The sequence below is a fragment of the Rhinolophus sinicus genome, chromosome 12, assembly GCF_057876585.1.
Source record: "Rhinolophus sinicus isolate RSI-liver-muscle chromosome 12, RSI-T2T, whole genome shotgun sequence".
Lineage (NCBI taxonomy): Eukaryota > Metazoa > Chordata > Mammalia > Chiroptera > Rhinolophidae > Rhinolophus > Rhinolophus sinicus.
Window position 1 is genome coordinate 51,312,574 of NC_142512.1, and position 26,100 is coordinate 51,338,673.

General features: G+C 52.6%; 1 protein-coding gene across 2 annotated transcripts in view; it reads right to left on the reverse strand.

Moving 5' to 3' along the window:
* SDK2 (sidekick cell adhesion molecule 2) overlaps positions 1–26,100 on the reverse strand; it is a 246,206-nt gene that overhangs the window by 36,230 nt on the left and 183,876 nt on the right. For both annotated transcript variants that reach the window (XM_074319611.2, XM_074319612.2), the window contains exons 16-32: positions 25,294–25,434; positions 23,530–23,711; positions 22,972–23,087; positions 14,370–14,565; positions 14,066–14,164; positions 13,463–13,654; positions 12,015–12,136; positions 10,604–10,713; positions 10,365–10,515; positions 7,607–7,844; positions 6,770–6,885; positions 5,940–6,129; positions 4,531–4,629; positions 3,393–3,587; positions 2,147–2,348; positions 1,185–1,288; positions 590–660 (exon numbers count right to left, since the gene is read on the reverse strand). In XM_074319611.2, coding sequence (XP_074175712.2) covers positions 590–660; positions 1,185–1,288; positions 2,147–2,348; positions 3,393–3,587; positions 4,531–4,629; positions 5,940–6,129; positions 6,770–6,885; positions 7,607–7,844; positions 10,365–10,515; positions 10,604–10,713; positions 12,015–12,136; positions 13,463–13,654; positions 14,066–14,164; positions 14,370–14,565; positions 22,972–23,087; positions 23,530–23,711; positions 25,294–25,434 — 2,524 coding nt within the window. The remainder of the gene's footprint in view (positions 1–589; positions 661–1,184; positions 1,289–2,146; positions 2,349–3,392; positions 3,588–4,530; positions 4,630–5,939; positions 6,130–6,769; positions 6,886–7,606; positions 7,845–10,364; positions 10,516–10,603; positions 10,714–12,014; positions 12,137–13,462; positions 13,655–14,065; positions 14,165–14,369; positions 14,566–22,971; positions 23,088–23,529; positions 23,712–25,293; positions 25,435–26,100) is intronic.

Consider the following 26,100-nt stretch of genomic DNA (forward strand, 5'->3'; position numbering starts at 1 on the left):
CACCCCGCTCTTTCCCGGGCCTTGCAGGATGGCAGTGCCCATCAAAGAGCAGGCAGTGGAGGAGGTGTGCAGGAAGGGGTCCTCTGTACCTGGGTGGGACAGTAGCCCTGCCCAGGCACAGGTCACGCATGCACACCTGTGTTTGGTCTTTATCAGGAACCTGTTCACTGACAGAGGGGCTGGGTTTCTGAAAGCCCCGAGCACGTTTCTGTCTGAACATTCAACAGACCTAAGGCCACTATACCTGCCTCTACCCCTGGCTAGCTGTGTGACCTGGGGCAAGCTCGGCACCGCCCCGAGTCTGGCTCCTCATCTGCAGAGACTGTAGGGGCATCGGCTGATCTCATTATCCAGCGTGGAATGAGGGGCGGGTACACGCCATGCACATGTGTGTCTCTGTGTGCACACATGTCTGTGCGTGTGCACATGTGTCTGTGTGTGTGCACACGTGTCCATGTGTGTGCATGTGCATATCTGTGCATGTGTGTGGAATGTTCCAGCCCTGGTGGGGGCTGTTGGTTTTCTGGTCCCACCACAGCGTGTCTGAGGCCTCATGGGACACAGGCCCTCCCTGCCTGCCGGGCCATACCTGCCATCTGATCAACACGGACGTGGTGGTGTGAGGTGTCACCGAGATAATGGTGGGCGCTTCGTCGGGAGCTGGGGAGAGAGGCAGACAGGTGAGCTCTGGAGGCTGGCCCTTAGGCCCCCTGGGAGGCCACAGGGACCAGATTCTGCGGACACTGGACTGTGGGCAGCTCCAGCTTAAGTCACCCTCCACGCCCACCAGCCCAACCTCTGCAGAACAAAGGGCCGGGGTGGAGGGAGAGAGGGCCTAGGACCCTGACCCCAGCCCAAATCCACACGCCCCCCTCCTCTGCTCCGGGGCCTCTTACGCTAAGGCTTCCCCACTGCTATTCACTGGTTTTCTGGGGCCAGACACCAGCTTGGGGGACATCAGAGAAGAAACACGCTAAGATGCCAGGCTGGGTGTGGGTGCCAAGCCCATGGCAAAGGCCCCTCTGGCCCAAACCTCCCTGGGGCTTTGCCCAGGACGCCAGACAAAGGGCCTGCAGGCGTGTGCCCCTCCCATAGCTGGAGGCCCTTCCCCCCAGAAGAGACTGCCCCGTGCTCAGGAAGTACACGGTGGACCAAGAGAAAGGCATTGAAGCGGGGGCACTGACCGGCCTGCAGGGTGGTCAGTGGTTCCGACTCCTCGCTGAACTCGCTGTCCCCAATGTCATTGGTCGCCTTCACGCGAAACTTGTATGACGTGAAAGGCTTGAGCCTAGAGGGGGGTAGGGTTCAAAGAATGTCGGTACCCCCTAACGGCCTTGCCCCGCCATCTCTGCCAGGGGGACGGGGTGAGCTGGGGCTGCCCACAGTCCATTGCACAGACGGGAACATCGGACTCAGCAAGAAAGTCTGCTACGATGGGGACAAACAGGGCCCAGGGCCCTGAGACCATGCCACCTTGGGGTGCGGCCACACCTTTAGCTCCATTTTAAGCCATGGGTCCCAGGAGGAAATGTCTGCGTATTTCCTACCTTAGAAGAACATGCAGCTATGGGAGCATCAACAAATCCCCCTCTGACAAAACACCCCCTCCAGGTACTGCCATCCCTTTCTCGAATTTAGCACATGTAGGAAGGGTCGAGGTTCTCAAGAGTTAACCACACTTCATCTCTATAAGCTGCATTTCCTCTCCAGGCAAAAGGCTTCCTTTTTGATTTATTGGGGGTGGGGGATGAGGAGGGAAGCATTGCTCAAAACTCTTGGTCACGTCAATTGGAATATAAAAAATATGACCCACTAGGAATTAAATTGAAGCCAGAATTTCGAAGGGCAGCTCCAGTCTCCTATTAAAGATGCTGCCTAGCTGGGAGGCATCGCTAATGAAGGATGGTGAGGGCTTCACATAGGGGGCTTCTAGGCTCCAGAAACAGATAATTAAGAGGCAGCTGGAACAGGGCTCCAGAGAGAGTGGGGAGGGCGGGCAGGACAGAGCTGCAGGGACTGAGCATGTGCGGGGAGCTCCTGGGGCACGCGGGCCGTGGAGACCTGGGGTGGGCAGGCTCCAGGAGCCCATCCCCAGGACTGGTGCCACCAGGCTAGAGGGGCAGGGCAGAGATGCTGGCAGACTCACCTGTCCACCACGAAGGCGGAGGCGTTGTGGCTCACGGAGGCCGAGTGCAGCGCCCACCTGCCGCTGGGCAGCTCCCGGGTCTGGATGGTGTAGTAGCGCACGGGGGACAGCCCGTCGCTCCCCGGCTCCCAGGACAGCAGCACGCTGCGTGCCTTCACGTCCTCCTGCTGTACCACTGGCTTGCTGGGGGGCTGCGGGCGGTCTGGGGGCGGCGGAGAGGGGAAGAGCAGGTCAGCCCATGGGGTAGAGGGGTGCGCTTTCTCAAGGAGGGGAAGGAGGTGTTGTGGGCTCAGGCCGAGGCCCCTGCACTGGCCCATTGCCATGCACACAGGTCCCACCTGCCAGCACCCGTGGCTCCTGGTCAACGGCTCGTCCTCAGGCTGCTAGAAACCCTGGGAATTTACACCTCCCGAGGGAGCCCGGCCAGAGACTGACAGTGAGGAGGTACGAGCACCCCAGCTCCTTTCCCCTGCCTGCCAAATGCTGCCATGGGACCTACGCGGTCCCCTGTCCAGGGGGTTTGAGCCCATGGTTGTGGGACACAGCTTCAGACCCTGCCTGAGCTTGGCTTCCTCCTCACGGCTGCTGCCCCCCACCCCCACCCCCGGCTCCACCACAGGCATTCAGCACTTTGGCACGTGGGGCTCTTTGCTATGGGGGCAGGTCCTGGGCACTGCAGGATGCGTAGCAGAACCCTGGCCTCTACCCACCAGATGCCAGTAACACCTCCCTCCTAATTGCGACAACCAAACGTCTCCAGACATTGCCCAATGTCCCCTGGGGGGCATAGGAGCCCCCCGTTGAGAACCACTGCCCTTCTGGTTTTTCCTGGGAACACTGTCTAATTAATCACGTTCACAGGAATCTGGGTCTCAGGACTATTTCTGGGAACCCAATCTTGGGTGAGATGCTGGGTCAGGGCAGCAGGGCTCTGGGCAGCAGCCCATCCTCCCCCCAACTGGACATGCTCTTAGAAGAGGGTCTCACCATCCTGCGCTTTAGATAACGGGGAGCAGGGGCAGAGCAGGATCCTTGGTGGGGAACTCCCAGCTCAGCTCTGGGTCTATGAGAGCCCCCACTGACCGTGACACTCAGGGATGTGAGCCCACTTTCCACTCCAGACCAGCGCCATGTGTGTCCTAAGTAGCTGACCCGAGCCGTCCACTAGGAGAGCATTTGAGCATCTTGGTAGGGTGGGGGCACCTCGGCTGCCCATCAGGCCTCCCCAGCCCCAGTGGGTAGTCACCTCTCTTCTCCGTGGTCACCACCAAGGCCTCGGTGGCCTCTCCCCAGCCCTTGCGGGTCTGGGCTGTGATGCGGAACATGTAGACAGACTCTGGCTTGAGGCCGGTGGCCGTGTACTGGCGGGCGCTGGGTGGCAGTACTTCCACGGTGGCAGTATTGGCTGTGGTGGCATTGAGCCGGTGTGTGATCTGGTAAGCTGGGGAAGGAAGGAAATGGACAACGCTGAGAAGTAGCGCACGCTGCCCCCAGAGCCCCGAGAAAGGGGCATTCCTTCCTCGCCACAATGTCTGCGGTCTGACGACTTAAAGCTCTCTTGGTCACTCTTGCATCAGCGCCCCTTGGGGGCTGTAATGGGGGGTGGGGGCATGGACAGGCACGTTCTGCACAGTATCTGTGATGCCCTTCACAGACCCATTTGAGGAAAGGGAAGCTTGGAGGGGCCAGACCACCTGGTTGGATGTGACTGAGCTGGAATTCCAGCCCAGATCTAAGTCCCAAGCACTTGCCCTTCCCAGTCTCCAGTCTGTCTTCAGAGGAGCATTCAGCCAGGGCAGGCGTTGCAGGACAGGCCTGAGAGCCTGGGCCAGGCACAGGGAGTCCAACACGTCAGTGCACAGGGGAGCAGGCTCAGGCTGTGGAGGGAACTGGCTTGCTCAAGTTCACACAACTGCTGACTCCCACCCCAGGCCTTCTCCTGTGCGTGTGTGTGTGTGTGTGTGTGTGTGTGTGTGCGTGTGTTAGGGGAGGAAGCTTGAATATGAAACACTGCTTCTGATGGGCACTATCCCTCCTGGTGCCTTAGCTCCTATTTCCCACCTGTGAGCATGGCTTTGCGGAGACAGCCTGTGCGCCCTCACCTGGTCACACTGAGGAACAGCAGCTGTTTACCAGGGGGCCACTCTGGGGGGACCTGGGGCCCTTGGGGGCACAAAACCAACCAATGGTCCTTCAGGGAGTTGAGCAGGGACCCTGCCCTCCAGCTGATAATCTTACAGACTGAGATTTCTGGAAGAAGCAAGACTCAGAACCATTCTTGAGGCGATGGGGACACTTCCTGGACCTAGTTTCCCTTCTGCCAACACCGAATTAGCCTCTTTTCCACCGTCCACCTCCTCCTTCTTCCTGTGGCCAGGGCTTACCCAGAATGATGCCATTGGGGGCAGCAGGGGGCTGCCAGATCAGCCTCACCGATGTGGTCCTCACCTCTGGGAACAGGATGCCCATGGGTGGTCCGGGGACTGGAGGGGACAAAGGAGACATAAGTGACAGTGGAGCTGTTCAGCCCCGAGCCCAGTGCAGCCCCAGCAGAGCAGCACGGTGGGGCGACACTCAGCTCCACAAACTTCGGCGGAGGCTGCTCTGTACCTGGCACCATGTCCTAACGTAGTGTCCTAACGTGAAGAAGCTCAGTGAGGTTTCTACCTTCAACATAGCCCTTATTTCGCGGGACTAGAAGGGGCGAAGTCGCCAGCTCCCTTTAGCTCAGCGTCTGTGTACATGTGCACATATATGCACGCGACTTCAGATGTGGGCAAGGTGGCCGTGCCCTGGCTCTGTGCTTTAGAAGGTGCCACACTGACTTCCTGCCCACCACGGGATGAGGCGGCCGCGGGGCAAGAGGACGTGCCCACCCTGAGCCCACACCACTCCCCTTTCTAGACCTCACTCTGGAATCCCGACATCCTGGAACTCCCGCCCAGACAGCCCCAAGCTTCCAGGGTCTGCACGGGCCTGTTCCCCAGGTCCACACTGCTAGACTTGCACCTCTGGCCTGAGGGATGGCCAAGGGGTAGCTGTTTTTGGCGTGCGGATGGACACTGAATGACATGGGCTAGAGAAGATGGGAAGAGAACAGGGCAGAGGGGGAGGGGCGGTGCTAGGGGGTGGGGATGGGGTGCAACTCTTCCGGTGCTGCCTGATTCCAACACAGAATGCCAAGAAGTCTGAGATTTCTAAACTTGAACTTGGCTTTCCAGGTCATGTGAGGATATATTTATCAAGGCAGGAGGATAGAACATATTTAATTTAACAGCTCATTAGCTTGATTTATAACTTGACTATATAGACATATGGTATTTGGGCTTCCTTTTGCATTGTTGTCTGGACCCCACAAATGTTTGTAGGGGATGGTCTGTGAGTATGTGTGTGGGGCGGGTGGAAGAGGCAGAGGACCTGTCAGTCAGCCCTTGCTGCAGCCATGAGGCCAACTGGCGTTACTCTGTCGCAAAGAGGACCGGAGGCTCTCGTGCCCAGGAAATGAAGCCTTTTCGTTGCACAGACCTTGACTCAAAGTGAAATCAAAATGGTTACAAAGTCTCTCTTTGAATACTTGTCCACAGAGAGCACGAGAATCAGATGTCAAACTGCCCTTGTGTTGTCATTCCTTCCTTAGGGATGCACGGTCCCTAATTAGCATCCCCTGTGGCGGGGCTGGTGGCCCCAGTGACTGGCTCCTCACAGGAGAAGCCCGAGGCCATGGCTCCCTTGGGGCAGAACGTAACCCCAGAAGGCCAGGCTGCTTCCCAGCCTCCCCGGCATTCGAACTCACCGTCATCCAGTGTCCGCTCCAGGATGGGAGGGTGGCTGGGGCTGCCGTCCCCGACGCGCGTGAAGGCCAGCACCTGGACCTCGTAGAGCACGTACTTGCCCAGGCCTGTGAGCTGGACGCTGCGTGACGAGTTCCCTTCCACCAGCCAGACTCGGGGTTGGGAGTCTGAGTCCCTCTCTTTACACACCACCTGCCAGAGCCCAGCGCAGGGTGAGGGCCTCGCCTGGGTCTGCCCTACGTCTGCTCCCCAGGAGCGGGCGGCAGGGGACATGATGGAGCAGGCAGATCTGGGCTCCTTGGAGTGGCTGCGCCCGAAGGGGGGAAGGGGAACAGCAAAGCTAGTGTCCCAGGAAGGCGGTGGACACAGGGACCCACTCAGACATGGAGTGGGAAGGCTCCTTAGAGAGCATCCAGGTGAGACAACAGGCCCAGAGAGGGGGTGGGGCTTGTTTAAGGTCACACAGCCGATAGTGGCAGAATTGGGACTTCAAGTCACATCTCCTAACTTCAGGCCAGGGCTGGACTACGTGGCTAGGCTCGGTTTTGGGGAGGAATTCTAGAAGATAATGGAATCTGTAGCTGGGCCCATCGGAACTGAGAGTGAGGCTTGGGACACCCAGCGTGGCCTCCTGGGGGAGGTGGAGCAGCTCCCAAGACCCTGGACCCTGGGCAGGGCTGCCTGGTTGCTATGGTGACCAGTAGACGGGAAGCCAGACAGCTCCCCCGTGTCCACTCCAGAGGGCAGAGACCTGGGCCCCAGCGGGTCACGAGGACAGGGCGCAGCCGGTGCACAGCCGCAGCCTCCTCCTGTCCTCGGGTCTGGGACTCACCTTGTAGCCCAGCACGAGCCCGTTGCGGTCGGCCTCAGGGACCACGTTCCAGCGCACCAGCATGCTGCTGGAGGTGGTGGCCAGCGCAGACACGTTGGTGGGGCCAGAGGAAGGGACTGAGGGAGAAAAGCAGTGGAGAGAACGAGCTCAAAACCCAAAGTGGACCCTACAGTGGACGGATGGGAGGGGAGTGGGACCTGGAGAAGGAAGCGAGGCAGACAGTCCTCAAACACAGCGCTTCCCTGCCATGATTCCACACATGCTGTTTCTTTTCAGAATAGCCCCCCTCCTCATCCTCTGCTCGGGCTAACTGAGGATGAGCCCACATTTCCTGCCAGCACAGCAGGGAGGGGTCGGGCGGGGACCAGGGTGTGGGGGGACCTCATTTCAAAGGTGCCAGGAAAAAGTCACAAAGCGGCAAACTACATGTGGATGAATGAGGGTTGCCCGTAGGCCAGGGTCTCGTATTCTATAGGTGACCCCTTGCCAGGCTCCTATGAGCTGCTGGTTGTGTTTCTGGAATGTTCTGAGAGCTAACCCAACCCCCACATCTGAGGCTCTTGCAGGAGCCACTGGGTGTGAGGGTTCAAGGTGAGGGCTTTGAGGTGGGGACAGCGGGAGCAGCGGGAACAGCTACGGGAAAGATCAGGCGCTGGGAGATGCCATGGCAGGGTGCTCTGCTGGGACGATGATCCCAGGCTGCACTGGGACAATAACTCCAGCTTTTGCACCCTTGGACGGGGCTGAGGGCAGAGAGACAAAGGCAGGGTTGTCCCAGCCACGGGCCATGGGAAGTCCCAGGGTGGGGGGGAGGGGGCTGGCTCCAGGGGGCAGCACCTGACTCCCGCGTCCTGCTCATCACCGTCTGGCTCCAGGGCCCGCTCCCGATGGCGTTGAAGGCCTGCACCTGGACACGGTACTCCGTCCACTCCTCCAGGTCCTCAATGGTGTACTCCCGTTCCACGCGGTCCTGGATCACGTGGCTCAGTGTCTTGCCGCGGCCGTCTGCCCGGCTGTATTTAATCTTGTAGCCCACTGACTCGGGGCTCCCATTATATTCCATCTCCGGGAGAGGCTGCAGCAGGGTGGGGTGGGCAGAACTGCGGTGAGGCCAGGCTGTAGGAAGAACTGCCTGACTCCTGCCGCCTCTTCCAGGGAGCCTTCAGGGTTACTCAGCCAACCATCCAACCTGGTGCTCTAACCTGGATTTGGCTTAGATTGTGAAACTATTTTTCTGACAGCTCCCCATCTCCCTGTCTCTCCATGCCAGGCTCCGAGGAGAGGCGGTGTCCATTCTTTACTGTGCACATGACACACTTACCACCCTGCCAAGGGAGTCAGATCCAGGGACAGACCCACAAAGCTGTCTGTCCTACACGCTGATGAGCACAGCACCTCTGGCCCTGGCTGTGTTCACCACTTAACTCCCTCACTCGGGCTGCCAAGAGGTACTTATTTAATTGCCTACAACATGCCTGGTCTCGGCTCATGCCTGCCTTGGAGAAGCCAGCATGGGGAGATGGCACCCAGTACATGGATGGGGCACCAGTCACTGGCAGGAAGTCCTGTCCAGCAAACCTCAGCCTCTCTTGCTGCATTTTCAGTCTCTTTCTTCATGTTTGAGTCTCAGCAAAGAGGAAAGATGCATTCCTTTCCTGGGTCTGATGACGAGGCTAGTAGGGCTGTGGTCTCTGGCTCAAGGTCAGTTGGAGAAACTCAGGCAATGTTGAGCAGAGGAAGTACATGCATGTCGGGGGCAGCCTGTGATCTGAAGCAGGTAGAAGCCGAGGGCCCGGCCTTCAGAGTCTCCTCTGAAGGTGGCATAGCTGGAGCTGGGCAGCCCTCCGCCCTCACCCCTATTCTGCTTCCCCATGGACTCCAAAGAGCCCATGGTTCACAGGCCCCCCAAATCTAACCCATTTCCTTCTATTCCTCGGCCTCTGCCTCACTCCCTGCCTACTCCCTCCCTCCTTGCCAGCCCCGCTCCTACAGACACTTAGTGAAGCAGACCAGAGACCATTATACAGCAATCGATGGGCCTGAAAACTTGAGATGGGCCTTGCTTGAGTGCATGCTCCCTTACCTGCTAAGGAAAGGTAATGGGCCGAGTACCACTGAGCAGGACTCGAGATGCCCAGGGCCCTGCATGGTGTAGCAAGTGCCTTTTATTCCCCTTCCAGGCCCCACCCCCACCCCCAGGATCAGACTTTTTAGCCTTTGGTATTTGGTAACTTTAAAGTGAGATACAGGAGATTATAGGGAGAGGAGCAGAGCCTGGGAGAGGAGGGGCAGAAAAGCCAGCAGTCACACAGTAACAAGGCTGCAAGCCTGGGGCTGGCCTGAGACACAGCTCTGCTTGTGCCAGCCACCCTGGGAGGGGAGTCGCAATGAATAACTAATGATTGTCCAGGGCCGATGGTGCCACTAGCATGTTTACCAGGCTGTCTACGTAAGTGAAAGGCAGTCATGGCTTTCTGTAAACCCACCCACACTGTGGCGTTTCGCAAGTTGTGTTTTGCAACTTGTGTGAGATCTGACATGGAAACAAAAAAGAGTGTGTGGCCCAATGGGCCTGGGGAAGCAGAGTCAGGAGGGCTCTTCCAAAAGCTGGTGTTCCAGATTCTCTAATGCGTGGGGTATGGGGCGTTGTTTCCACATCTGTCTAAGAATTCCCATTTGCTCCGAGCACCTCTTGGATTGCTGCTTTGTGGTATCCATGACGGGAAATGCTGTCCCAGGGGAGAAAAGGTCTCTCCTGTTCCCCAGAAGATGGGATGGCAGTGGGCCCAGTGGTTAAGATAGTAACTTGTTGGGGCCAGACTCCCCGGGTTGGGTATCTGAGCCCTTTTGTAAACTACGGGGTGTGGGAGGACGTGGGGGGACTTGATATTCCATCTCTCTCTGCCCGTTTCCTCAGTAAAGAGGGGGCCAGGGTCACTCCGCTGTCACAAGCTTGTGGAGAGGGTTCAAGACCTGACTTTGAATAAAGTACTCAGAACAGTACCTGGCGGGAGAGACGCCTTCAGCATACTAGTATTAATGTTATTTTCTCATGCAGGGTCACCTGGGATAGTGACAACCCTGATCTGTGGGGACCGTCTGAGAGCCGAACGGCCCCTCTGTCACTTCCTCCTCAACCTCAGAAGCAGCCCTGCACTCCAATGCCGTGTAATAAAACAACTTATGTCCGAATCTCAGACCCACCCCTGGGAGCTGTGTGGCTATGGGTGAATTCCTCACCTCTCTGAGCCTTCTTTTTATTCTTTTTTTTTTTAAGCTGTAAATTGGGATAATAATGTGTCCTCTGCAGGATTAGTGGGAGGAGTAAATGGAAGAAACAAATGCAAAATGCTTGGCACAGGGCAATGCTCAACAAACACTTTTTTCTGGGCTCCTCCTCACGTCAGGTGTTTGTTCATTTGGCTACGACTGATTATCAGGCACCTTCCCAGGTGCAAGGTGTGCAAAAGAGACAAAGGACCAATAGGTATTCCGGTGGATGCCCCTTTGATGTGGCCCCTTGGAGGGAATGAGACCTTTGCAGGTGACAAGAATCCGGGGGACACCCTACCCCGCTGCCCTCCTGCAGCCTCACCATCCAGCGGAGCCACAGGCTGGTCTCACTGGCCGTGCGCAGGGTTACGTTGGCGGGGGCCATGTCCGGGGGCGCCTGGAGGGTCTGGATCTTTCTAGAAGGCTGGCTGGGTGGGCTCGTGCCCACGATGTTCACCTGGCGCATGCGGAAGCTGGGGGGGGGGTAAGCAAGAGGGTGAGGGCGGCCCCAGGCCCGACGCCCGCCCCAGCTCGGCAGCGCCTCCCTTGCTGCCCCGTTACCTGTAGTAGGTGAAGGGGTTGAGGTCAGGTACTTCCATGGAGCGGGCGTCAGGCTCGTTGGTGAGCTGGTGAACCAGCAGCCACTCCTCTCCCTCCCCGACGACACCCACCTGGAGACGGGAGACACCCTTAGATCTGTCCTGCCTGCCACGGGGCCTGAGACGGGGTGCTCTGAGCCCCAGCTTCTCAGAAGAACAAGCCCTGCCCAGCGAAGGCCTGGACTCAAATAAACCCCAGGGCTCAGCTGGTGGGAACCAGATGGGGCCGCCATCTTTCCAGGTCCTTAAACGTGACTTTATGCGCGGCCCCGAGTCCTCCTGCGTCATAATCTGTTATAAACTCACTCCTATGCCCCGCCTTAGACCTGGTGGGTCACCTGAGGCTGGAGCCCAGGAATCTGTGTTCAAGGAGCTCCCAGGCGATCCTCCTGGATACCTGGCTACGCTTCTAAACCTCCAGCTAAATCAGAAATAGGATTTCTGGGGGTGGGACCAGGCACTGGAACTTCTAAAGGCCCCTCTGGTGCAGCTAAGGCTGAGACTCACGGGTTTAAAGGGCTGTAGGCCTCTCATCGATAAATTAACAAATAAGTGCTGGTGAGGATGTGGAGAAAAGGGGACCCTCGTGCACTGTTGCTGGGATTGCAAATTGGTGCAGCCACTATGGAAAACAGTATGGAGGTTCCTCAAGAAATTAATAATAGAACTACATTATGACCCCACAATTCCACTGGGTATTTATCCGAAGAAATACAAAACACTAATTTGAAAAGATATATGCACCCCTCTGTTCACTGTGGCATCACCAGTAACAGCCAAGATATGTAATCAATCTAGATTGTCCATCAATAGATGAGTGGATAAAGAAGAGGTGGTTCATATATACAATGGAATATTACTCAGCCATAAAAAAGAATGAAATCTTGCCATTTGTGACAACAGGGATAGACCTAGAGGCTATTACGTTAACTGAAATAAGTCAGAGAAAGACAAATACCAAACGATTGCACTTATATGTGGAATCTAAAAAACAGAACAAATGAATAAACAAAACAGGAACAGACCCGCAGACATACAGAACAGGCTAATGGTTGCCAAAATGGAGAGAAGTGAGGGGATGGGCTAGTTATTAATATTTTTTTCGGGCAGCCAGTCACCACCCTGACCCGAGGGGGTTGGTGTGCATGTGCACATGTGTGTGTGTGTGTGTGTGTGTGTGTACAGGTGAGATAGAGATAGAGGTGGAGACAGTATTGGAAACATGGGTATTTTTCTGTGTTTGGCCACTTGATTGTTGCATGCGAAAATTCACACAGATGTAAAGACACAAAATTTGGCACCCAAAAGAGGGGCAGGTGCAAAGCTGGAAGTGGGCTGCCTGGGCTCCAGAGTTCCCCTCCGACAGGCCTTACCTGGGCCTCCACCAGCCAGCGGGAGATGGAGGTTTTCCCATCGTAGCCTGGCCTGAACTGCAAGGTCACGGAGCGGGGGCCAATATTGGAAATGCCCAGATTGGTGGGGGCCCCTGGCAGTTCTGGAAAAGGAAGACAGGGTGGGAAAGGTGGAGGCCTGAGAAGGACATCCTTCTACACGGACAGGACTCCCTGGGCACAGAGGGTGCTGTGTCACACTTTTCCTAGAAACCTGGCTTCACCCCGTGAACACGGCTCTCGTCTCTGTACCCACAGCTCGCAGCATTCCTACCAGGGGCCTGAGGCAGGCTTAGGGGTGGAGAGGTCCTCCCAGGGCCCAGGGGAGGCTCCCAGGGCAGGAAGCAGAGGCTGGGCACACAAGGGCTTCCTCTCCTAGGGTCTGGGTGTGCGTGAGATGCTCACGGACGCCGCACAAAACAAGCTGGGCTCAGAAAGGAAGCAAAGTTATCCGTCCTCTCCATCTATACAAGCTCCATTACACCCCTCCCAAACCCAATACTGGCCCAGGGAGACGAGACAGAGGGGTGGGGGCAGGAGGCAGCCCCTGTTTTCTGACCAAGAACCTTGGGGTTCAGAGTGAACAGGAAGAGTACAAGATTCCAGAGTCGGGCCATCAGAGTGGGACTACAACTCCACTGCTTCCAAGCTGTGTCTTGGGCGTTGCCTAACCTTTCTGTGCCCCAGGGTCCTCCTCAGTAAACGGAGATGATAATAATACCGCCTACCTCAGGGATTAAGTGAGTTGATGTACGTAAAGCACTTAGCTCCGAGCTGCGTGAGCAGTACAGAAACATTGGTCAGTGCTCCAGTTATTATCACTTGGGGTTGACTAAAGCTTGGGGACCTCAGCCACCTCAGTGGGAAGGTTGAGGAGTCTCGCCAGGTCCCACAAGCACAGCCTCACGGATCCAGACAGGACCACATTATGATCTAATCCATCTCCCCATGGATACAGATGGGGAAACTGAGGCACAGAGGGGCCATGGCTTGCTTAAGGTTGCAGAGCTTGGCAGAAGTTAGAGTTGAGAGCAGATCTCAGCTTGCTTTTCATGCCAGGTTTAAGATTGTTCCCTCCCTGCTCTGACCCCCTCCCCAACCCACACTTCCACTGGTGGGAATCCTATTTGGACTTTCTGGGTGACAGTGAGACTTATTCCCCTGCATCACAGGTACCGCTGCCTGGTGTGGAATGTAGTGTGGATGGGGAAGTGGAGGGAAGGACAGTGGGTGAATGAGACAGGGTGGGGTCCTGTAGGGACCCGTGCTTTTCTGAGAGCCATGGGAGGAAGAAGCTGTGAGCCCACCTAGTGAAATAGCCTGCTCTGGGGAGGCCCCAAGGGGCCACGAACCCGAGGGAAGGGAGAGCTCTGTGGGAAGAAAGCCAACGTTCCTGAAAGAGAAGGGACCTCCCTTCCAGGTGCACCTACCTGGAGGCACCCCGGAGGAGATGGTAGAGGCCGACACCTGGCCCTGGCCCTTGGCGGTCATGGCGGCCACCTCGATGGTGTAGGTGGTGAGCGCAGTGAGGCCCGTGACGCGGTACTCCAGGGTCACGTTGGGCAGGTAGTGTGTCACGCGGGTGTTGGTTCGATTATACTCTTCCCAGGAGATCCGGTACCCTGGGGAGACCCCAGTTGTGGCATGAGCTTGGCTGTGGCCATAAGCTGGCCTTGGCCCTTCTGCTCTACTTCTCACTTCTTCACTATTCTGTCAGTTAGATACACATTGGGAGCTTTGGGCCAAGGGAGGTGGAAGCATCGTGCCTGCGCCCCAGGTGTACCCTTGGTCGGATGCCTCCATTCGTTGGGTGGGGGTTGCAGGAGGGGGAGCAAGTGATTGTGGCGGCCACTTGAAGCCCGCGGCTGAAGACCTGGGATGTGCTATGGAGTGGAGGGGCCGAGAGCCTTCTCTGAGTACTTTCTAAGAAAGAGCGGCTGCCGGGAGGCTTTGGATGGACGCTAGGTTGAAGGCAGGGGGATAGACTAGATGACCTCTTCCTCGCCCCGGCTCAGTGCCACCGCAGTGCCTACCTGTGAGGATGCCATTCTTCTCCCCCGGCTCTTGCCAGCTGACCTTCAGCGAGGTGTCCAGGATTTCACTGAAGCTCAGGTGTCCCACAGGCCCAGGCACTGTCCCCCAAAAGGACCCCCACCCCATCCAATGTCAGTTAGAACTAGAGTGAGACCATTGTTTGCAAGACAGCCCATGGTGTTCCAGGGGTACCCCAGGAAGAGAGGCTAGACCAGGACCGCCCTGTGTCTGGAGTGCCCAGCCTGGCCCTTCAGTGGGTGGGTGGGTGGGTGGGGGCAGACTACAGGGCTGAGTGGTGCCTACCATCCTCATGGGTGCGCACCAGCTGGGGGGTGCTGCGAGGCCCATCCCCGGGAGTGGTGAAGCAGAGCACGGATGTGAAGTACTCGGTGAACTTCTTCAGGCCAGACACGAAGCCCACATGGATGCTGTCTTGAAAGTTGGGCCGGGCAGTTACCATGGTAACCTCCTCTTCCTGCTCGGGCTCCCAGGCGATCAGCTGCGGAGAGGCCAGCAAGCAATTCAGGTAGGGCAGGAAGAATGTTCCAGAAGAGGCCATGTGCTCTCAGGCAGGCGGTGCCAATGGACAGAGCGTGTCCAGGAGCCCAGGTCCCTGATGACCCTCCTGCAGGGACTGGAGCACCTGTCCTCGAGGGAGCTCACTGGTCTGCAGCTCCGTTCACTCCGTGGCTGCGAGGCATCATGCTGGGGGCTTTCCGTGACTCACCTCTCGCTGGATCCCCACAGCGACCCCACAAGGGAAGTATTTTAGCAAGATCGGTGACATAATTTGCACGGTCTGGTGCACAAGGAAAATGGAGGGTCTCCTTGTGCAAAAATGATCACGAATTTCAAGACGACGACAGCAGAGAATTTAATCAAGCATGAGGTCCTTTTGAGTGTGCAGCCCTGAGCACAGGTTGGACACCCTGAAGTCGGCCCTGTTTTATAACAGATGAGGAAACTGAGGCTCAAAGAGGCTGAGTGACTTATTCTACATCACACAGGTATCGTGTTTCCCTGAAAATAAGACCTAACTGGAAAATCAGCCCTAGCATGATTTTTCAAGAGGACATCCCCTGAACATAAGCCCTAATGTGTCTTTTGGAGCAAAACTTAATGTAAGACCCGGTCTTATTCTCGGGGAAACACGGTAGTAGGAAGCTGAGGGTCTCTGATTCTAACACCTGGCCTCTTACATTTTTCTCCGTCTAGGCTGCGGCAGCTTCTCCCTTGGAGTTCTCCCAACTCCAAGCTGGAACTTTGGTGAGTGGATAAGTCTTATTCTTTTAAATTGGTTCCAAGCTGGGATTTCAATATTAAGCATCACCTAGAGTTGGAGCTTCGGCAAGAAAGCCCTGTCAGGAAATTCAACATTGCTTGTTGTCTAATCTCCCCTCTACGCGCACCACTCATAACTGCGTCAGCTTCCTGCCTCCCCTTCCTCTTCTTCTCACCTCTTGATCCCTCACCTCACCCTCTTGTTTTCTGGGTCCTTCATCTGTCACCAACAATGACAGCTGGTCCCAGAGATTTCCTCATCTATTTGAAGTTGATTAAATAGCAATTAATGGTGAAAAGCAACACTTGATGAGTTTTAGTAAGCATGGATATTTATAAACAATACTATGTGATGTCTCCTGATTAACTCACGCCTATAACAATGCTGAATCTTCTCCTTTCATGGCCACGTGTTTATAAAAGAGTGTTTTGAAATTTAATTGGTATTGTGAAAAGATAGCCTATAGCAAGTTAATTAGATACTAATTAGACCCTAAAAATACTAATCAGAATTACTAAGTGGCATTTAATAAGTATGTTAAATATCCTCCTTATTTTCAGTTATCTTGTTTCATAGCAATTAAATTGCCGAACTTCTTGGGAGTAGATGAAGAAACAAGTTTAATGTTTTAATTTAATGTAATTAATGCAAATTTGAATTAATTACGCCGTTAGAATTAATTGTGTGGTGCGTTCCCCAGCAAGGGCAAAAATCCGGGTAAATATTATTTTATTGGGTGTCGGTCAATTACACTTTCTACCACTTTAAAAACATGTAGGACAGAGTGTCTTTGCAGGTGCCTTAGAACAGTATCATGGGGAACTGCATTAAAAATGGCCCAGAAGAAGCGCACAGTGGACGGGCAGTGTGGTCTGTGGCATCAGGACAGACTTCACCATCCGACACTTCTAGGCCTGGAGCCCAAGATGGCGGCAGGACTGTGGCTGAGTCAAAATATTTACTATGAGATTTGAGCCACTTGTCCTTTTCTAGCTGCATCTGAAGAGAAGGAGGCTTAGGGTTAAGAGACCTCTCCTTGGGGCCAGGAGGACAATAGAATTGCTTTGTGCACCTTCTGTTGCCTGAAAGGAGCCGGACTCCGAGCCTGTGTGGGATGGAAACTCAGGGCTCCAGCAAGTACACAACAGGGCTCCCATCTATTGAGGTCCTACTGTGTGCCTGGCACACAGTAGGTGATGGGTTACGCCCATCACCGACCAGTTCCATTCTAACATCACAGTGAGGACTGGATGGGGACCATTGTCCTATGCTGTTACAGAAAAGGAACTGAGGTTTGGGACGGCTGAGTAACTTGCACGAGGGCCCACCACTGGCTTCAGATTTGTGGACCCAAGACCTCTGATGAAGACCATGGCCTCCTGAGGTGCACACAGGTGCCAGCTGAGTGTCAGGGGTTCTCCTGGCCAGCTCTGTGATGTCCTTGTTCCTTGGGGTCAGTGTGGATTTACTCTGTTAGGTCCTCGGTCTTGGATTCTAAGCAGACTGGGTTGCCTGGGCATGGCTGGGATGTGTGGGTGGGTGTGTGCTAGGGGAGGGGCATCAGACGTAGATTCTGGGACAGTCAGCTCCCTTTGAGAGGGCAGAGGCCCAAGGAGGCAACCCTATAAGCACAGGTGGTTAGGGAGCACATGTGTGTAGGGAGGGCAGAATGTGTAGCCAAAGTGGAGAGAAGGAAGGAGAGAGCCTAGTTCTGTCACTTACTGTGTGACCCTGGGAAACTCACTCAATGTCTCTGAGCCTCAGGCTATTATATAGGCCAGTCAGAGCTACCTGGTAGAAAGAAGCAGTACATTACAGGGTTGGGATGGTATATATGGCCTGCTAGCTACTGGAATTAAAAAAAAAAAGTAAGGGAAATTCTCTTTCCCACTCTCTTTGCTTTTCCCTCTCTATCTCTGTCTGTCTCTCTGCATTTGGATGGATTCACGTAGAATATCCTGGAAGGCTATGTAAGAAATTAACAACAGTGGTTACCTGGAGTGTGGAGAGTTTTGGGGTTGTGTGTAATAGAACCAGGCAGATGAGAAACTGGGTGGGGTATGGAGGATTGCTGCTATATACTTATCTTTTTATATGTGTTTGAATCATGTAAATTTATTTCTTGTTAAAAAATTAAAGTACAAAATTAGAAAGAACATATAATCGGGGTATTTGGCCATAGTAGCAAAATTATATACACATTCATCTTTTGACCCAGAAATCTTATTTCTAAGAATCTATTCCAAAGTTATATGTGCAAATATGAAAAGATGTATGCACAAAGCTATTCACTGCAGAAATGTTTGTTATGGTAAAAGATTGGAGACAACAAAAATGTCTTCACTAGGGAACAGGTGGACTAAACTATGGGAGATTCACACAATGGAGTGTGATACAGATGTGAAAAAAGGAACAAGGAATATCTATTCACTCCTGTGGAGTGATTTCCAGGATATCACATAAAGAAAGAAGCAAGATGGAGAAAGTGTGTAGAGTACGCTGTCCTTTATCCAAGAAGGGAAGGATATACCTTTATAAATGTATGAGGTGTGATAAAACAATATGGTGAACATTTAAATTTAAAAAAATTATTATGATAAAAGACACGTTCCTATTAATCCCTCTCAAAATACTCCACCTCACTTTGACCACACTTATGCTATTGTTCTCGCCACTTTCTGAAGCAGTTCTGGAAGTCCTCTTTCATGAGTGTCTTTCGTTGCACTGTCGTGGCTGCCTCGATGTCCTGAATAATTTGACTTTGGGGAAGAGCCAGAAGTTGCACGGTGCCAGATCCAGTGAATAAGGTGGATGAGGACACACCATAATATTTTTATTTGACAGAATTGCCATATATCCGAAGTGATGTGTGACACGGAGCATTGTCATGATGGAGAATGACGTACAGCACACTTTAAAACATACCTTCTCTCAACCGTAGCTCACACCCAACTGACTGCACTGAACAAGTTGAAACTTGTCACACTGTTACTAAGGTTCGATGTGCCACTTCCCATATTGGAGATCCCTGCCTTTCCCTTGGATGGCACGCGGCAGCAGCATTCACCGTATTTTGTGATCACAACGAAAAAGCTCCATGTCACACATCGCGTCTGGTACGGCAATTTCTGTGAAATAAAAACATTACGGTGTGTCCTCATTCACCTTATTCACAGGATCTGGCACCACGTGACTTCTGGCTCTTCCCCAAAGTCAAAATGACCATGAAAGGTAAACATTTTGAATTGATTCAGGACCTTGAGGCAGCCAGGACAGGACAACTAAAGACACTCACGAAAGAGGACTTCCAGAACTGCTTCAGAAAGTGGCAAGAACGATGGGATAAGTGTGTTTGAAGCAAGGGAGATTAATGGCACTGTGTCTTTTACTGTAATAAATTTTTAAAAATTTAAACATTCACTGTATTTTTTGATCATACCACGTGGTATGTACTTGCTTAAGTTGAAGAAATGTAAGGATAAACCAAAACAAAAAGAAGTCAAACTTATGGAGGAGGGGAAGGACCAGAATTTGGCTGATTTTCTCTGAATTTACTTTGGAGCCATGCAAATATGCTACATAATTACAGAATGGAATTAAATTACAAAAATCAATCCCTAAAAATCGAAACCAAAATGAAACAAATGAACCTAACCGTGAATTGAGTTGCAGCAAAATTATACAGTGAAAAACTATTTTAAAGGACTTTGCAGCCCAGTGATGGTACACACCCTAAGAACAAAAAGACCTTCCAGTGATCTGAAACTATTTTCAGTAATCTAAGTGTTGATATTAGTATTCTGCAACCGTGGGTGTTTGTGGGATAGAGTAGGTGGGTAATTATGTTGGTGTCGTGGGAACTGGATTTTCAGTGTGGAGAAAAGAGATACAGACAAAAGACCAAAGAGATCGTTAAATAGCTTGTAGTCCTTGAAATCGACTTGGAAAGTATCGGTATGTGTTTTATCTTAAAAAACCAAAAACCAAACAGGGCAGCCCGTTGGCTCAGTTGGTTAGAACGCAGTGCTCATAGCACTGACGTCGCTGGTTTGATTCCCACATGGGCCAGTGAGCTGTGCCCTCCACAACTAGATTGAAAACAACGATTTGACTTGGAGCTGATGGGTCCTGGAAAAACACATTGTTCCCCAATTAAAACAACAACAACAACAACAACAAAAACCACACACAAAAAAACACACAAATAAAAACCAACATATTTCCTAGCTGTCCGTTAACAGGGCCTAGATCTAACTATCATTTCCTACGAAAGGAACAAAGACTCCTCAAAGACACAGCTGACCCCAGGCATGGTGCAGGAAATGTAGATAGTTTGGGCCGCCTTGTCGTCCTGGACAGCAGCGAAGCTATCGAAGACTATTGGGGCTATGTCAAAAGGTTTCATGAGTCAACGTGAAAAGGCCAACGATGGATCAACTTGCCATCAGTAAGAATAATAACGACAGTGGACTGAAACACACCAGAGGGGTTAAAAACATCCTTAAGTATACAATACTACTAAAAACAAAACCAAAAAGATGCCTAACCCACCCCAATCCAAACTCATCTGTCCCCTTAGAAGATGCTAAGGAACCAATTCATTATTCTGAAAATTGGCCAGTAATGGAAAAGAACTGAGCGTACATGATGCTTTTCCTAGATGACCTATAACTTTGGGTAACCAAAAAGTTGGGAAGGAGAAAAATTCCTTTTTTTTTTTTTGTAAAGTATTTCAGCTAACAAATCAAGACAAAATGATAACATTAGACTGTCTCAATTTTGCAACCCCTATTGAAATAACAGATCATACGAGGATGGCCAACCGTCATCTCGCCATAGTAAGAGACAGCTACACTTTATGCCTTTTGATGAAAATACACAATGCCATCTAGGGAGTAATATTTCGGGGGGAAAAAAAATCAAATCTGAATCTGATCAGGCCTCTAGTCCTATGTTTCAATTTATTGCAAATACTGTTTTCAGAGGCATGTGTTAAATGACCCCACAGGGATGTAATCAGCAAAATCCAGACTGGAAAGTTCTATAGTACAAATGACTAAGATTCTTTACTCAGACAATTACTAGAAAAAGAACAATAGAAAGAGAAGAGAGAGAGAATCTATAGCTTCAACTGAGACCTTAAAAAAAACCAAAAAAAAAAAAACCAACCAAGCGCAGTGGTGTGAACCTCATTTTGACCCTGAAGCAAATAGACCAATTAGTAAAAGAAATAACGTGGCAATCAGGGAAATTTAAACGCCAACTAAATGTCTGATGATGTTAAAGGGACTGTTGATATTTTTAGGCACGATAACGGTAATGTTTTAAACAGAGACTTTATAATATTTCTTGACAGAAATATTTATGGATGAAATGATATAATCCTGGGAGTTGCTTTAAAACATTCCAGGGGAGAGGCAGAGGGTAAGAGAATAGATGGAACACATTTGGCTGTGAGCTGGTAACGGTCGAAGCCAGGGATATATATATAGGTGTCCCTCTCTCTAATTTTGCAAATATTTGGAATTTTTTCACAATTAAAAAGGGAAAAAAGTCCATTCTCACTGGAGGTATATGCAAGGGACAATTACTGCTTTTTCCTCCGTGTGATACTGAAGGCCAAAGAAGCAAGAAACAGAATCCCTATTCATATCCATCTGGACTGAGAAAAAAAATCAAGTTATACTTAATTATTTTACAATTAACTCATAGGACACGTTTTCTTTTTAATGCAAGAAAACGTGCAGGCTCTAGAGTTTGAATCTGAGCTTTGCAGGTACTTTGACTTTGAGAAAGTTACTTGTCTCTCATGCCTCAGTTTGTTCTTCTGTAAAATGGGGTGATGATAATAATACTTCTCAGGGCTCCTGTCCAGCTTGCGTGGGAGAAGCGCGTGAGCGTAACCCTCACATCCCATCTGGCACGTTGGAAGTGCCCAGTGAGGGTGAGCTCGTCTCACTTTTCTGCCAGCTCCTGTGCTCAAAATATCTGGGCAATTCATTCCCACTGACTTTTATCAAGTAGCTACTGGGGTCTGGGCACCGACCAGGCGTGGGAGTCGGTGGGCTTCTGCAGCTTCCTCTTGTCTGGGTCATAATGGGTCGCTGCCCTAATTGTCCTGGCCACTTGGCTGACCTTCTTGGCCCTCCGGGAGGGAGTTGTCGGCTTTAGAATTTTGCAGCCCAGCCCTCCCACATGTGAAAGAACACTTAGAATTGGTAGCAAGATGCTAATTGTCCCTTGCTCAGCTTCTCTGCTGCTTAGCATGGTGCAGGCCTTCCCCCAGAGTCCCAATTAGCAGACTTTCCCAGCCAACGCTGCCAGCATGCAGCCACAGCACCCTGCCCCAGGATAGCCGCTTGGCTTTGGTGCCCTGCCAGCCGGGAGCGAGAGCGCTGTAGCTGGGGTGTGTGTGGCTCTGGCCCATCTCTTCGTGACTTAATCTCAGTCCCTTCCTGCCCGGCCACCCGCAACTTGCAATAATAATGCCCAAAGCTGCTAGTCCTAGAAATAATCTTGGTTGTCGCACACGTGCAGACACGGCACAGAGGGGATGCGGGAACCTTCTGGAAGTATCTATGGTGACCTTGAGGTCCCCAGATCCCTGGGCTCAAAGCCAGATTATAGTTCTCTCCCCTTCACGTCTGGCTTCCTGGTGGCACTCCCCTCAAATACTCTGCCTCCCCTCCCACATCTGGAGGGAGCCGACCGCCTCTTCTGACCTGCCCCAAGCTGCTGGGGCCTGGATGTCAACGTGACATAGACCACGTCTATGTCCAGTTCTTAGGGAGGTCTGCTCGGCGCTTGTGCGGTGAGAGGGAAGACCAGGGATGGGATCCAAGGTCTGGGTTCTAGTAGGGGACAGTTGAGAAGTCCTGACTTACAGTGCAGTTGCAATTATAGCAGATTTCCTACCACCAACATCACCACTACTCTGGCTTGTTATGGGCTGAATTGCTTCTCCCTCAATTTATATGTTGAATTTCTAACGCCCAGGACCCCCCAGAATGTGACTATACTTGGAGTCTGTTCTTTGAAGAGGCAATTAAGTTACAATGAGGCCGTCAGGGTGGGTCCTGATTCAATCTGACTGGTGTGTTTCTAAGAAGAGGAGGTCAGGACAGACATGTGTACGGAGGGAGGCCATGTGAAGACACAGGGAGAAGACAGCTCCCTACAAGCCAAGGACAGAGGCTTCAGAAGAAACCAAGCCTGCCCACATCTTCATCTTGGACTTCTGGCCTCCAGAAGTGTGTGGAAACTCATTCCTGTTGTTTAAGCCCCTCAGGCTGTGGTGCTTTGTGATGGCTGCCCGAGCAAACGAATACATTTCTGTTGCTACTATTGCTACAATCATTTTCTGAGCACTCGTTATGCGTTTGGCATCGTGCTTAAGAAGGCCCCTTGCACTGGGTCACAGGAGGGGCAGTACCCATGCTCCCACGGCCTGCACTTGGCCTTGGAGAGCCCGTGTGCCCTTGGCCTTGATCAGATGGCCTCTGCGTGGCTTGAACAAGCGATTTCAGAAACAGAAGGGGACACCCTCTTCCCCGGTCCCCAGCCTGTGGCCTCCCTCAGCGAGTCTCCCGGCTTCGTCTTGAGAGAAGGACAGGCCTCACATACCTTGTAGCCCTGGTTGATGCCGTTGATGAACTGAGGGTTGGGAGCGGTCCAGGTGAAACGGATGGTCGTGGAATTGGTGGCTTCTGCACGCACGTTGCCCGGAGGGACTGTGGGGACTGGAGGAGAGCAGAAGTGGGGGAGGGGCTGGAGGGGCACAGTCCGTCTGTCGTGCCCAGCTAAGCAGAGACCACAGAGGGATGGGGTCTGCAGACTGCTGTGCCCCCTCCCCTCCCCCGTCCACTCTTCCCTTGCTCTGCAGACTTCAGATGCCCTCTTCCTGTAGATTAGTTTGGGTTTAGTAGAACTTGTCTGACCCATTCACAGAGACAGACAAACGAAAGTGATGGATCTGCAAATGGGGTGGCTTTTAGGTACAAGGCTACACGGAAGCTGTCTCACGGTCCAGTTCACGTGAAACTTTGCAAAAGGTCCCTATAGCCCTGGAACCTCTGCCTTCATCACCCTCACCCCCACCGCTTCCCCGTTTCCGGAGTCCTCCCACCCTAGCAGGTAGCGGGGCACAGCGTACGGTAGCCTGGGACTGGCTGGAAGGCCCACCTCCCTGCAGCGTCCACTCCGTGACTTTGCTGCTGTAGACACCCAGCCCGGCACTGTTGTAGGCGGCCACCTCGATCTCGTAGTTGGTCCAGATGATGAGCTCCTCTAACAGCAGGTTGTTGACGTCCGCATCCGTGATGTTCTTAAACTGGTACCCAACAGGCAGCCCGGCCAGGCAGTACCTGAGGGGAGAAAGCTGGACGTAGTGGCCGCCTGCCCCCTGCTTGGGCCCGTGACCAGGAAACGGCGGTGGTGGAAATGTTCCATGTCCGTGTTGTCCAGTAGGGTAGCCGCGAGCAGGTGTGGCTCTGGTGTGCTTGAAATGTGGTTGGTCCAACCGAGGCACTAAGTTTGTGGTTTTATTTGTAATTAATGTATATAGCTACACGTGACCAGTGGCTACCTCTCTGGATAACGTCGGCCTAAGGTATGTCTCTAGACCGTTCAACAGGGGAGGAGGACCTTGGTGGGAGGGCTCACTAGCGACAGTGAGAGTCTCTGGGAAGATCTCAGTCGTCTCAGCCCTAAGGGGTCATTGACCGGGCACTACCTTCAAAGCTTGGGCTCATTTTCTTTCTCCCTCTGGGAGACTGGCTCTCTCTTTTGACCATCACTCACTTAGGTAGAGAGAAAAAAAACAAACCCAAGGCTACCTACTCTCCCCGTTTCTACCGTGTACTGGTAAAGAAAGAACGCATGGTAGTGAAGAAGTAGGAAATATACAGGCAGATGTTGGAGGCTGGGTAGCCCACGATGCATTCCACACCTCAGCGTCTCATTATTGGGAAATCAGAGGCCCCCCATTATTTGGATGTATTATCATATCCTATAGCAGTGGTTCTCAGAGTCTCAGGGAGCATCCAAGATACCTGCAGGGCTTGTTAACACGGGTTCCCTAGGTCAGGGGTGGGACTTGAGAATTTGCATTTCTATCAAGTTCTCAAAATGCTGCTGCTGGCCCAGGGACCACACTTTGAGAACCTGCCCTTCAGGATTCACCAAGAACCTACTACGAAATGAACTGATAGCGGAGCAGCCAAATCAACACAAATGTCCTGCCGACGTGGGGGAATTCGAATGCTGTGAGAGGGTCCACAGGCAGGAAAGAGACCTGCGAGCTGGCCTGGCGCTGTGCAGCCAGCCAGAACTCAGAATGTGGATGGGTATTCTCCGTAACTTCCAGTAACGTGCTAATTTTAGTTGATGAATACCACATTTTAGTAACACTAATAACTCACTTTTAGGTTACCAGCCACGTTGCCTCAGTCAAATGTAGATGTAAAAGCCTATATAACTGGGCTTTGCTTTGCAGTAGGAACCTAAGAAAAGACGTCCACTTTTTGACCAATTCTTGGCCCAGTAGTCTGTCCACTCGTGGTCCATCCCGAGGGAAAGCAGGCGGAGATGGAATATTCTTGGTTCTGCGGTGGCTGGTCCCCTCGATAGTTACTGGTCTCCCCGTAGCCCTATTTCTATGTAGCCCTGATCAGACGTGCCCGTCCCTACAGCTTTTAGGAAATTATACTGTATCTTGTCTCTCAACCATTCCCAGTGGTTTCCAAGGCTCCCACTGCTGGAAGTTCTTCTACACGTCTAACCTCAATCCTTCCTACCACAGCGTAGGCATTTCTTGTTGCTCATCCTTGTCAGATGGAGAAGAACCTGTGTGAGTTTGTTCTGTTTTCCAATCCACTCCCGACCCTCCCCCATCCCTTTCCCCTTGGGTCTGGGCTGCTCCCCTGTCCCCGGGCTGGGCACGCCTACCTGATGACGTAGCCCTTGAGAAGGCCATTCTGGTGGTTCTCAGGAGGCGGCTGCCACTGGATCATAATAGACTGGTTGGTCCGGCCGCTAGCAATGACATTCTGCGGCGGGGCCGTCGGGGGCTCTTCGGGGAGGGAGACCCTGGACGGGAAAATGCAAAGAGTGGGTGGGCCTTTCCACTCTTAGTCTCAAGGAAAAACACAGTTTTAATGGGATAAGAGGAGGCTGAATCCTGCACTGCCTTGTTCCTGGGTGACTGCACACCTGCTGTGTGCTTTTGGGGAAGTTACTTAATCTCTCTGATCTTGCTTCTTTACCTGTAAAAGAAGTGAAAGAAAGATCCACTTGCTTACGTTAGAAGAGGCTCAAATGACATAATGAATATAGGAGTCTTGAAACCACTGTAAAGCACCGATGTGTGTACTTTCTGTGTAGTTGAGGGATGTGGGCCTCAGTTTCCCATTGGTCAAAGAAGCTGCGGTTGGGGCTGATGACGTCCGTCATGAGTATTCGAGTGTTTTTAGAAGCAGGAGTGTTAAATCCCCACTTCCCAGGTGCCAGCTGGTGGTGTACTTTAACTGGGCTTCCTTTCCTCACCAGCTGAGCCCCAGGCTGGGGCGGGGCAGGCCGCGTGGGATCCACAGGGTGTGTGGGTGAGAGCGAGCATATCCACCGCTCCCAGACGCCTGCGCTAGTGCATTTCTTTGTCTGGCGTTGCCAGGGGACACAGTGTTCCACCTCAGTGTATTTTTCACACAACTGACATGCATCCATTAAAAACAAAAATTAATTATTTTTGATGGCTGT